Source organism: Triticum aestivum, chromosome 5B, assembly GCF_018294505.1.
Source record: "Triticum aestivum cultivar Chinese Spring chromosome 5B, IWGSC CS RefSeq v2.1, whole genome shotgun sequence".
In the NCBI taxonomy this organism is placed as follows: Eukaryota; Viridiplantae; Streptophyta; class Magnoliopsida; order Poales; family Poaceae; genus Triticum; species Triticum aestivum.
Window position 1 is genome coordinate 470498894 of NC_057807.1, and position 13744 is coordinate 470512637.

At 44.0% G+C, this 13744-nt stretch overlaps 1 protein-coding gene across 1 annotated transcript; it reads right to left on the minus strand.

Annotated features, from left to right (window-relative positions):
- Window positions 1–3471: 3471 nt before the first annotated feature.
- Window positions 3472–8289, minus strand: LOC123112547 (ubiquitin carboxyl-terminal hydrolase 2). Its single transcript, XM_044533575.1, has 3 exons — window positions 8004–8289; window positions 5018–7862; window positions 3472–4162 (listed from the first exon to the last, which is right to left on the minus strand). The coding sequence occupies exons 2-3, from the start codon at window positions 7855–7857 to the stop codon at window positions 3922–3924; spliced, it is 3081 nt and encodes a 1026-aa protein (XP_044389510.1). The 5' UTR covers window positions 7858–7862; window positions 8004–8289; the 3' UTR covers window positions 3472–3921.
- Between the last annotated feature and the right edge of the window lie 5455 nt (window positions 8290–13744).

The window sequence follows — 13744 nt, forward strand, 5'->3', positions numbered from 1 at the left end:
AGCTTCTACTATGTGGCTACTTGTAGATCATGGTGGCTGGATATTGATTCAAAATCTAAAGAGAGTGTAAGAGTAATTCTAGCAGATTCGCCATATAGGCGATGGCCCTAATGTATGTTCTCTATATAAATATGGAGGTTGCCGAGCAAACTTAAGAGTCATCATAATGGTTGCCTCCTTATCATGGGACCCATTGGACAGTTGGACAGTGGGAAGTACATTTGTTTCCCCAATCTCCAATGCATATTCGGTTAAAACAGCAACATCCAGTTAAACCCGGGGACGAGATCGAGGGCTTGGGTAACCACGAGCAAGATGGCGAGGACGATTCCGATGGGGACACGACGAGTATTGAATCCAGCCGGTGAAGATGATGGAACGAGAGCTGGGGGCGGGGAACCCGGGGATCACCGGAATTGGTCGGCGGCGGCGGGTTAGGGAACTAGGGTTGGCGTCAGCGGGCCGATTTTCTGACTCGAACCGAAGTGTTCCGCCGCCGATGTCCACCTCCGCCACTTTTTGGGCCCAACCAAAACTGGCGCCTTGTCTCAAACATGACAGGGTTCTTTTATTTGGCAAATCATGGGCCGCTTCCCTGGCAGCGGCGCTGGCGGATGGTTTCTCTGACTCGAACCGAACCGTTTCGCCGCCATTTGTTCGCCTCCGCTGCTTTCTGCACCCAACCAAAAGCGGACACCTTGCCACTTTTCCTTTTTTTTGTGTGTGTGAATCACGGGCCGCGTCCTGGCAGCGGCGGCGGCACCGGCGGACGGTTTTTCTGACTCGAAACGAACTGTTCGGCCGCCATTGTTCGCCTCCGCTGCTTTTTGCATCTAACCAAAAGCGGACGCCTTGTCTCAAACAGGCCACTTTTTCTTCTTTTTTTGTGAATCACGGGCCGCGTCCTGGCAGCGGTGGCGGCGGGCCGTTTTTTTTTTACTCGAACCAAAGTGTCCGCCGATGCATCCGCCGCTTTTTTTGGGCCCAACCAAATCTGGACGCCTGGACTCAAATAGGTCGCTTTTTTTTTAATCACGGGCCAGTTACCGAGAGTTTTGGGCCGGCCATGTGCGGGGCGGGAAGCCCCTGTTTTTATCGTTTCGTTTCTTTAGCTTTTTGTTTTTAATTTTCTGTATTTTATTCTTTAAAATAAATTGATAATTTCAAAAAAAGAAATTAATAAAATCATAAAATATTCATGAATTGAAAAATGTTCAAGATTTTAAAAAATGTTCAGGAAATCATTTAAATATTCAGGGATTCAAAAAAGTTCATAATGTGGAAAAAGATGTTCGCATGTTCAAAAAATGTTCATGCTTTTGAAAAGAATGTTCGGCAAATAATAAATGTTCATGATTTTGGACAAAAAGGTTCGGACAACAAGAAAATTTCATGATTTTGAAAAAGTGTCGCATATTCAAAAAATGTTCATGGATTTGAACAAATGTTTGCAAATTCAAAAATATTTGCAGGGACCCGATTGTTTTTTATAAATATTTGCAGGGGTTGTTCTATGAAAAAGACTGACACATGGGACCTACCTGTCATAACAGTCTAAGCTAATACTGTTGACTTTTATGCCACGCCGGACCTGACGAGTAGACCTTATATGTCATAATCGTGATTAAAATTAATTAACACAGTCATCAATATGATAGGCTTTCAAAACAGCAACCCAATCTTGTGGTAGGTGTTAGCGAAGTTTAAAAAAGTGGAAGTTTTTCAAAATCCTAACCCAAATTATGGTAGTTTTATGCTATTTACTCGTTGTCGTTTGCTTACGTGTACCAGGTTATAAGACTACAACAGAGAATGCTGCAGGGAATTACATTTGTTGTATGGACATACTCCCTCCGTTTCAAAATAGATGACTCAACTTTTTACTAAAGTTAGTAGAAAGTTGAGTCATCTTTTTTGAAACGGAGGGAGTATATGGTATGCTCACCGTCAAAAAGACATATGGTATGCTTGTGAATTTATTCTCCTCCGTATACAGTAAATTCTTAGTGGTGCCGAAAAATGACTTGTTTCATGTTTTAGCTTGGGCCGGCATTCTATTGTGCATCACTCTTTTCCCGAACTATCACGTGCCCTTAAGTGCAAAACTAAATATTGGACCTGCAAAAATATAAAAAATTATATCAGAATGTTGAATGTATAATGGAATTAGGACTTCGTATCTGTATGTTGAAGCATGCTTGCTGAGTGGAATGTATCTTTCTTATGCACGATTCTCGATTCAGATAGTATATCACAGTGATTTTTCCTTTCTTCCGTACGACCAGTGGATAGTAGTGGGCAATTTGTGTTTGCGTGGCATTTATCCTTCTAGAATCAATCAGAGGTTTGTTGTGCTGGAGCACAAACTGCATTGACAGAAATATGCATGCTGGGATATGAAGGCATTCACTGGAGCTTAAAGAAAAATACGTACTTCCAGAAGAAAGATACCAGGGAACTCTTGGATGGTTCCTCTAGTACCTGACACTGACAGCAGTTCTAGTTAATTGCCTTTTTTCTGGATCGACTAAATTCGAATGCTATGTGAGTGGAGCAGGTACTCCCATGCCATGCGACTTGAATCTCTGTCTGTATGGTTGAAAGAACAGTTTCTGTATGTTGAGTATTCTTCTCAGCTGAACGGCATGCGTCGAAGCCTTGCGGTTCCCCTACTTGATTACTTGCTACTCATGGCATTTGGAGAAGTGTGTTCTTTTGTTCACAATTGCGAAATCGATTTCAGTTGTCAATGTATTGCAGATGTGTAGCAGCGGAAAGGGAAAAGGAGTTCCTTTGCGGCGATGGTAGATAACTTGTGCGCTGGTTCAGAGCAAGGAGAGGTCCCTGCTAAAGGGATGAACAAGCGGCAAACGGTAAGCTCTGGTAAATGGATCGATCGTACTGGCCAGGGGTAAGAGAATGTAGTGTTGATGAACTCGGATGCAAAATTAGTATATATGCAGATGCTGCTCGTAGATGTTGATGGGTCGTTCGGGACGGCAGCACCGGCGCGCCGTTCCTGTTCATCTCTAGATTGCTCTGCACAGGCAGCACAATTCCGGCGCCGTCCTCAGCTTCTCGCCGGGCAAAACGTCACCCAGGAACATGCCGCTGTGCGCTGTGTAAAGCTGAAGCTGGCGAGCCCCATGATCCCAGGCAACAGGGAAGATGTCACATGATACCAGCCATTGCATAATACCATGTTTCAAAAACTCTAATTTAAATGTTAAAAAAATGGGGATTTTTTCTTTTTTTTGTGAATGTCCACAAGGCGTGTGCCCATAATCCCAAAAACCTCCAAATCCAAATTTGGATTTACCATTTTGGTTTCTTCCAAGAATATTTCGAATTCAAATTTGGAGTTTTTAGGGATTGTAGACACGTCTTGTGAAGAATCACAAAATAAATCCAGAATTTCTTGAAACTTCCAGGTTTGATTTTCATGGCATGGTACAATGTAATACTACATGGTAATAAATAACATGTCATTTCTACCTCAAGATGGAGCTACATGTTACAATATATAGTATATATACGCCCCCATCACGCAAAATTTAGGGGCGCACTCCACATATATCAAAAACATGTACCAGGCTGTCTATGACTGACTGACCGACTCTAAACCAATACAACCGAGGACGCTCAAAGATGACCTTGTCGAGATCTGAACGAACCGTTTGCCGATTTCAGACAATTTCCACCCCTCCACCTGTGCTCTCCAGAAAAGGAAAACCCAAAGAATGACCCACTGTAAGCAGCATGAACCGATTGGCTGTCCAAGCCCACTTGCAAAAAAGAACTCTCCAACTGAGACAGTCATAGCAGCATCCCAAAAAATGTTGTTTGTCACCTCTTGCTCGACATGGATCTTGTCCCTAACTACTCACTGATCCATGAGTAGGTCACCAGACACATATTGTCTTACTCAGCCACCCTCTCGTAGAAAAGGATATAAGCCTCGCAGTTGAGAACCTCCTCCAGAGAGGTTTCTCTGACATGTGAATCGCTCGCGTAAAACCAAGATTTGGAGGAGCGGCTCTGCTGCTGCCGACCCCCTATCTTGCCAGATCTTACATATGCGACATAATGCCCCCCTGTCATGCTTCCCATGTGCTCGACGACAGCTACCAGCCGATAAGTGGTGATGTCATTATCCTTTGATCTGCATATTAAGGAAAGCAGTTAATTTCTAAAGCATACAATCCAATTTTAAAGTCCCTAAATGACTCTCTCTGCCCATAAATCACAGAAACGAACGGTGCACAATAGGTCCCTAAACTTATGCGAGCATGTCCCTTGGGTTCTAAACTTGAGGATAACACATACTAGCATACTAAACTTGAGAGCTACACATCTAGGCACCTACACTTGTACAAGTGTGTAAACAGAATAACAAATTAGATCAACTAGAACAATACTTTTGTAAATATGCTGAAAAATGACAATACTAAAACCCAGTTTGAGTCCCTTAGTGTAGACACAAACTGGTGAGCAGTCAATACAGCTTACTGTATATGCCTTCAAATCTAAATCATATATGTAACCTCCAGATTCACGTTGATTATGAAAAGATTTCATGCATTCTGTTTTCTTTCAGGATATGGACATGGCAGACCTGAATCAGAGAATAAGATTGAAAACAATGTGTAGAAAAAATATCTGCGGAGAATGTACTAGGGTTCTACAGCCAATGAATCGTCATCATATAATATCTAATTATTTATCTTTTTAGTTCTCTATGCTAACAAGAAACATATCTATGATTAAAATAAGGGCATTCTGTTCTATCATTATTAAAGAAAGATCCACCAAAGTAAACAAGTGGGGAAAGGAATAGTGTCAAATTTTATCTAGTCATATCATTGTGGCAAAATTCTACATGCAATTGCTACTTTAGCAAGCCATGGACAGACAGTGGTGCCCCCTTGTGGCTACTAGGAACTACAGCTGCAGGCAACAGAAAACTGTTGGGTTGATTTTATTTTGGCAAATTCAACTGAGTTAGAAAAATCAGTACCTTGGGTCCATGTACGGTCGTATATCGAGTGTCTCCTTAAAGCGGACATGCCCTTTCAGTTTTCTGAACCGACCATGAGAGTCGTGGCTGAATCTGTTCAAAGTAATCGTCAATACAGGTGGTGCCTTGCTGATAAGAATTCTTCTCATTGCAGCTCTGAAAACCTTTGTTTCATCCTCTTTCTGTTTATTTTGGTTATCTTGTCCTTTGTGTGCCTTGACAACCATCTTCATTCTCTTCCTCCTTCCGATATTCCTTGTGAAGCCATCTTCATTATCTTTGGCGCTCGGTAAGATGCTTTGCGTCTCAGGTGGAAGGCTATTAGTCACAACTTCTTCAGCATTGGCACCACCAGATTCAACCTTTTTGTCGCTAGTAGTACTGCAAGAGGCCGAGTCATTATCGCCACAACTCACTGGCGCACTCGTTTCTTCAGCGGCTACATCCACATTATGACCATCGTTATGCTGCGCAAAGTCATGCAGTTGCTTACAGGAAGATGTAAATTCCACTGCTGAGCTGTTCAAATCCCTACACTCCTGGTGGTATGTTTTACTGTCTGGCTGCTCAGTAGTGTCAATGTCTGGAGAATTACCATCAGAGGTGTTTTCAGCATCAACCAAAGAAGGATTTGCACACAACCCTTCGTTACAGCACATGTCAGGATTTACATTGACAGAGCAACCATCAGTTGCCATAATCTGATCAATGTCCTCTTTTTTGCTGCAGCTCGGGACCTTATCATCGACTTGTTTTTCATCACCACTTGCAATCATCTCCGCACTGTCCTTTCTATCATTGGCACTAGCTGCCGTCTCCTCACCCTCTTTTAATTCATTGGTGTTTGGCTGTGCAACAGCAATAGAACAATGCTCACAATGCCAAGATTCCGATAGCAGCTCTGGCTCAGTATACAATGACAAGCAGCCCTCGACTGATACGGGAGCATTACTATCATCCACTTCATCATCAGCGCTATTGCTACTCCAAGCCATCACATCAATATCTCCAGTCGTGCCAGTTTCTTTCTTAGCATCAGAAGTTATTTCAGGCTCACCAAACATATCACCGATACCAAAACAGTCATCTTGTTCCCCATCTCCGCCATATAACGACTGTGCGTGATTTTCTGCTGCTAGATAATCAGCTGGATGAGGACCAAAAACTATTGGATTCTGTGAGCTTTCTGCAGTTTCATATATTTCTTCAGCAGTGGTGTCAAATTCTTTGTAAGGAAGCAAGATCACAGTCTGTAAACAAGTTGCATCATCAACAATGTTCTCACCTGAGGGATCAGAAATCAAGGCCTGCTCTTTGGGCAAGGCATCATCTCCACTGTGAAATGAACCATGCATGGCATCGTTGCCGTTCCAGATCTGTCCTGCTCCAGTCGAACATGCAGAATCAAGAATCTCAGACTTCGTTTCATCTGCATCAGCAAGATAATCTAACCAGGAAATGTCATCCTCCACATTAGAAGCGGCCTTCAGTTCTTGGTTGGGAACAGAAGCACATGACTCACTGCACTCAGAGGGCTCATGTTCTTTCTCACTGACAACCTGTCCCAATTCTGAACCTGGAATCTGGGAATCATTGCCTTCAGCAACTGTTTGTACTTGTTCTTTGCTGCTCTCCGCTATTGCAGGAGACACTCGGGTAGGAATCTTTCCATATCTGCGATTTTTGTTCCTATCTCGTATAGACTGCTTGGTCCTATTTGCTGGTGGTGATGAAACACTCTTGGCTGGAGGTTTCCTTGATGGAACTGGTAGCGAGAGATCAAGGAATTGGTCGTGCTTAACAGATCCGTGTGTGCATTCTGTGCTGGACACAGTACTAGACAGCTGACCCCCAAAGATGGAGTCAACAATTGTAGGAACCCCAGCCGCTCTGGAAGCATCCTCCGCTGCCTTCCGCGCTTCAGTTTCCTCCGTGCCTAAACCATCAAGAAAACAGCGGAGCAATTCATGACTGTCCTGCATCTGGTAGCCTTTGAACTGAGGGTATTTTGAGCAAATACTTGAGAAGAGGCTCTTTGGGCTCAGTGCACCTCCTGCATCATTTGAAGCACTTGTTTCCACAAACAACTTCTTCAGTGACATAGCAATGGCTCCTATTGGAACATCTGGTCCTAACATCTTGCTGCGGAACTTATCAAGCGCTAGGAGGCTCTGTAGCACTGCATTGAAGAAACATGTATTTCCAAGATTTGGCAGGCCTTTAATCACATTACCATGGCTATTAGCCAAAACCAATGCATTGCTATCCACCGCACCAAGAACCACCTTCTCAACGGCTGGCGCTGCTACAACTGTCTCTACTACAGGCAACTCGATGGACACCTCATTTTCGCATGACAAGCAATACGCGACAGTTGGTTTATCATAGCGTGCAGCCCACCAGTGTCGGTCCTGCTTGGCATGCCTTCTGGCATGGCCGTATGGCTTGGTTTCTGACACGGCACCGCCGCAGAAGTGCCGGCCGCAGTCCAAGCAGACCCACAAATCATCATTCTTCTCCGCCTTGGCCTGCGTCTTGGCAGCAGCGCCTTTCTTCTTCTGCTGCTTGCCGCCTTTCTCCTTGCCACCCCCGCCGCCTTTCTTCCGGGGGGGCTCCTCCCGGCAGTGCTCACAGGACGCGAGATGCTTGGCAGATACGATCTCCCGGAGGACCTTGTCCAAGTCACGACTGTCACGGCTGTAGTGGCCGCACTGCTCCCAATCGCCGGCCGACACAGCCGCTTCCTCGACGTCCTGCGAGGCCTCGTCGCCGGATCCAGCATCGGCCAGCGGCTCCCGCTGCTGCGCCTTCTTCACCTTGGCCTTCACCTTCTTTCCCATCGCTCCTGAAACACACGGATCCAATCAAGCCCAAGGACGAGACCAGCCGACAGCTCCGCTGTCGCCAGGGGCGGATCCAGATGGGGAAATTTCTGGAGTTCGGTGGGGTTTTAACAACTAACCGCTGGAGGACGGGATGGTCATACCTCAGGAACCAATGCTCGAAATCGGCGACGGGGTTGGGGCAGCAGGGACGCGGCGAGGCGGGACGGGGAGCGGCGATGGCGGCGGCGACGCGCGGGAGAGGCGGGGGGCGTGCTGCTTGGGGGCGGAGGCTTCGTCGGCAGTGGAGCTAAGCTACGACGGCGCAGCGGCAGCTGTGGCTAGGGCAGGGAGATACTTCAGGGCCGGCGCCGCACTGGGTGGTGGGATTGGGGGGCACGGAGAGGAAAAGGAAGGTGTGCCGATACGCCACGGAACTCTGAATACGAGTCGGGGTATGAACAATCTGTCATAGTCTTTTCGACTACGAAAACTAAACATACCCATACATTTATAATCCCTTTTCTTTTGCAAGACTTGAAACTTTACTTCCTCCATTTTATAATATAAGAGCATTTTTGACATTAATGTGAGTAATTCACTAGGCAATACACCAATGCGGAATCGGTTGCAATATAGATTTGATTGTATCCAACATGAACATTCAAGTAAATAATATATGAACTAAAAAATACATATGATATATAGTGTTTACGTATAAATGTATTGCCTAGTCTCTTTTATCAGATCGGTTTTTTGGCTGCATTGGATAGAGCACACTTCTATATGGTATGGACACCGATCCTCTAGCCTCCCCCCGCTCCTCTGATGATGATGCACCAAAACCGGCCAACGTCCTCCATTCCGCCTTGGTGAGCGCACCTCCTGTGCCCTCGGCAACCCTAGCGCCATCGTCCGCTCCTGGCGTGTTCCCCTCGTCCGTGCTTCAGATGATCGACATCTGTCACCACGTCCCCATCACCCTGGACCTGCACGCCGGCACTACGCGTAGTGGCATCGCTTCTTCTTCACCATCGTGGGCATGTTCGGTGTCCGCGACCACCTCCTCACCTCGGCTGTTTCACATCGCTGCGACCCTGAATGGTCATGGTCGACCACTGCATCGTGCACTGGATCTATGCCACGATCTTGCCCAAACTGCTCGATGTTGTCATGCAGCTAGACGACTCTGTCGACGTCCTTTGGGCCGCCATCGAGGAGATCTTCCGCGCCAATCAGCTCTCCCGCGCCGTGTACATCGACGTGGAGGATGTTTTATATGATTTATATGCATTTATATGATTTTTGGGACTACCTACAGCCCAGTGTCAGTTTCTGTTTTTTCCTTATTTTTGAGTATCGCAGAAAAGAAAAACCAAACGGAGTCCAATTGACCTGAAACTTCACGAAGATTATTTTTGGACCAGAAGAAGCCCACGGAGTACCGGAGATGGGCCAGAAGAGTCCCGAGGCACCCCACGAGGGTGGGGGCGCACCGTACCCCCCTGGGCGTGCCTCCTATCTCGTGGCCGCCTCGGAGACCCCCCTGACTTGTCCCCGACGCCAACACCTCTTATATCTGTAGCCACCAAAAACCAACCGGGACCCTGTTCTGGCACCCTGCCGGAGGGGGATCCATCACTGGTGGCCATCTTCATCATCCCGGCACTCTCATTGACAAGGAGGGAGTAGTTCACCCTCGGGGCTGAGGGTATGTACCAGTAGCTATGGGTTTGATCTCTCTCTCTCTCTCTCATGTTCTTAATATGGCACGATCTTGATGTATCGCGAGCTTTGCTATTATAGTTGGATCTTATGATGTTTCTCCCCCTCTACTCTCTTGTAATGGATTGAGTTTTCCCTTTGAAGTTATCTTATCAGATTGAGTCTTTAAGGATTTGAGAACACTTGATGCATGTCTTGCATGTGCTTATCTATGGTGACAATGAGATATTCACGTGATCTACTTGGTGTATGTTTTGGTGATCAACTTGCGGGTTCAGTGACCTTGTGAACTTATGCATAGGGGTTGGCACACGTTTTCGTCTTGACTCTCCGGTAGAAACTTTGGGGCACCCTTTGAAGTTATTTGTGTTGGTTGAATAGATGAATTTGTGATTGTGTGATGCATATCGTATAATCATACCCACGGATACTTGAGGTGACATTGGAGTATCTAGGTGACATTAGGGTTTTGGTTGATTTGTGTCTTAAGGTGTTATTCTAGTACGAACTCTAGGATAGATCAAACGGAAAGAATAGCTTCGTGTTATTTTACTACGGACTCTTGAATAGATCGACCAGAAAGAATAACTTTGAGGTGGTTTCGTACCCTACAATAATCTCTTCGTTTGTTCTCTGCTATTAGTGACTTTGGAGTGACTCTTTGTTGCATGTTGAGGGATAGTTATATGATCCAATTATGTTATTATTGTTGAGAGAACTTGCACTAGTGAAAGTATGAACCCTAGGCCTTGTTTCGAAGCATTGCAATACCGTTTTTCGCTCACTTTTACCACTTGTTACCTTGCTGTTTTTATATTTTCAGATTATAAAAAACCTATATCTACCATCCATATTGCACTTGTATCACCATCTCTTTGCCGAACTGGTGCACCTATACAAGTTACCATTGTATTGGGTGTGTTGGGGACACAAGAGACTCTTTGTTATTTGGTTGCAGGGTTGTTTGAGAGAGACCATCTTCATCCTACGCCTCCCACGGATTGATAAACCTTAGGTCATCCACTTGTGAGAAATTTGCTACTGTCCTACAAACCTCTGCACTTGAAGGCCGAACAACGTCTACAAGAAGAAGGTTGTGTAGTAGACATCAAGCTCTTTTCTGGCGCCGTTGCCAGGGAGGTGAGTTCTTGAAGGTATATCTTTAGATCTTGCAATCGAATCTTTTAGTTTCTTGTTTTATCACTAGTTTATTCTATAAAAGAAAATTACTAAAAAATGAAATTGAGGGTGCCTCATATGCTTCATCTTTTTAATGTCTTTCATCAAAATAAGGATTCCGATAATTGTGCTCAATTGCTAGAGGAAGAATGCATTAGAATATTTTGCACTAAATCTTTAATGATGAGCATGATTGCAATGTTGTTAGTATGAATTCCTTGAATATCCATGATGCTAATGAAATGCAAAGCCACAAGCTTGGGGATGCTATGTTTCACGAAGATGATATTTTTTTAGTCCCCCAAGTTTTGATGAGAATATTTATTATGATGAAAGCATGCCTCCTATTTATGATGATTATATTGATGAAAGTGGATTTGGAGAGGTCATGACTTTATTTAATGATGAATCCACTATTTCAGAAGAGGTTTCAATTGATTATGAGAATAAAGTTCCTATCTATGATGATTATTGTGATGACATGTATGCTATAAAGAACAATGATAACCATGAAACTTGTCATCTTGATTTTAATATTCAATTGGATTATGCCTCACATGATAGTTATTTTGTTGAGTTTGCTCCCACTACTATTCATGAGAAGAATTTTGCTTATGTGGAGAGTAATAAAATTTCTATGCTTGTAGATCATGAAAAGAATGCTTTATGTGATAGTTATATTGTTGAATTCATTCATGATGCTACTGAAAATTATTATGAGGGAGGAATATGTGCTTGTAGGAATTGCAATAATATCAAGTTTCCTCTCTATATGCTTAAAGTTTTAAAGTTAAGCTTGTTTTACCTTCTTATGCTAGTTGATTATTGTTCCCATAAGTTGTTTGCTTACAAAATCTCTATGCATAGGAAGTGGGTTAGACTTAGATGTGTTAGTAATATTCTTCATGATGCTCTCTTTATGTTTCAATTCTTATCTTTTATGCGAGCATCATTGAAATCATCATGCCTAGCTAAAAGGCATTAAAGAAAAGCGCTTGTTAGGAGACAACCCAATATTTATCTTTACTGTTTTTGTGTGTTCACATGATTATTCTACTGTACTAATCATGTTTTATAGCTTTTGTTTCAATAAAGTGCCAACTAAAACCTTTAGGATAGCTTACGGTGATAATTGTGTTGATCCTGCTGAAAATCAGAAACTTTTGCACCCAGTAAATTAGTTTTGATAATTCACAGAAACGTGTTGTTGATCTGACTCTTTTTGCTCTGGGTTGGTACACAAATTTCTCAGGTTTTCCTAATTTGGTAGAATTTTGTGAGTTATATAAGTATTCGAGAGTTACAGATTACTACAGACTATTCTGTTTTTGACAGAGTCTGTTTTCTATGTGTTGTTTGCTTATTTTGATGAATCTATGAGTAGTATCGGAGGGTATGAACCATAAAGAAGTTGGAATACAGTAGATATTACACCAATATAAATTTAGAATGAATTCACAACAATACCTAAGTGGTGGTTTATTTTCTTATACTAACGGAGCTTACGAGTTTTCTGTTGAGTTTTGTATTGTGAAGTTTTCAAGTTTTGGGTAAAGATTAAATGGACTATAGAATAAGGAGTGGCAAGAGCCTAAGCTTGGAGATGCCCAAGGCACCCCAAGGTAATATTCAAGGACAACCAAGAGCCTAAGCTTGGGGATGCCCCGGATGGCATCCCCTCTTTCGTCTTCGTTCATCGGTAACTTTACTTGGAGCTATATTTTTATTCACCACATGATATGTGTTTAGCTTGGAGCGTCATTTTCTTTTGTTAGTATTTTCTTGCTGTTATTTAGAATAATGTTTTGCGTCTATATTTTCAATAAAAATGTTAAGTATAGCCTTTACCATGCTTATTTTGCAAGTATACATGTTGCTGTTTCAAAACAGAAAGTTTACCGTTGTTGCAAAAATTCCCTAGAAAAGTCAGAAAATGATAAAATGTTGAAACTTTTTGCATATTGAGCTCTGATAAATCTTCTACAGTGTGGTAGACTTTCATAATTTTTGGAGTTAGGGAAGTATGATGAATCTTCACTACTAGGGAAAACATTATACACAGAATCTTACCAGCAGCGCTCTTCAAAATGCCACCCTACTGCTATTTAGCAGCAGCGTGTGCCAGAAAAATGCGCTGCTGAAAGAAAAATAGCAGTAGCGCGTCCTCTCTAAACCGTGCTACTGCTCTAATTGCCATGACCTCTCCGTCTAGCTAGTTATAGCAGTAGCGCCCTATTTCGTACCGCGCTACCGCTATAGATGTTAGCAGCTGCACACTTCTATAAAGGTCGCTACTGCTAAGTTCAGCCCACAAGTTTAGTCCCACTACGCTCCGCGAACAGGGTGTTTACCACCTTAAATATGTTACTTCTCAAACTATCACAACCACTTGGTCTTCATTGAACTCTATGTGTAGAATTTGTGGCCGCAATATGAGTCTTCTCCGGTTCCTACCGAAGAGAACTCATATTGACAATTCAGATTGTACATAAAAAGATCATTGATGGCCAATGTATTTTTGCATTGACAAACAATGTATTTTTGCATGCTTACACTTAGCAGTAGCGCTTTTAATAGTAAAGCGCTACTGCTAGTCCAACTTAGTAGTAGTGCGTATCCCTGCCAAGCGCTACTGCTATTCTTCTTAGCTATAGCGCTTTTTCGTGCCCATGCTGCTACTAACCCTACCTTATCCCCACGAGGCCGACCCTCTCTCTCACTCACTCTCCCTCTCAGTCACTCTCGCCCATGCCGATAACCGTTGTCGTCCGTCGCCGCCGCCACCATCGTCCGTCCGCCACCGAGGTACTACCTCCTTCCATCCCTCGTCCTCCCACCACGTCCTCCTCCCTCCTCCTCCCACCGCACCCTCCTTCCTCTGCCTGTGGCCGCCCCCTCCTCCCTCCTCCGCCGGCAGCCCTCTTCCCACCGCCCCTCCCTCCTCCTCCTCCCACCGCCCTTCCCTCCTCCTCCTCCGACCGGCCCCTCCCCCTCCTCCTCA

Excerpts from the sequence above, each read along its gene's own strand:
- LOC123112547 (XM_044533575.1), bottom strand. The coding sequence starts at position 7,857 with ATGGGAAAGAAGGTGAAGGCCAAGGTGAAGAAGGCGCAGCAGCGGGAG. Across the intron at positions 4,163-5,017 it reads CGACCGTACATGGACCCAAG|ATCAAAGGATAATGACATCA; the intron begins GTACTGATTTTT and ends CTTAATATGCAG.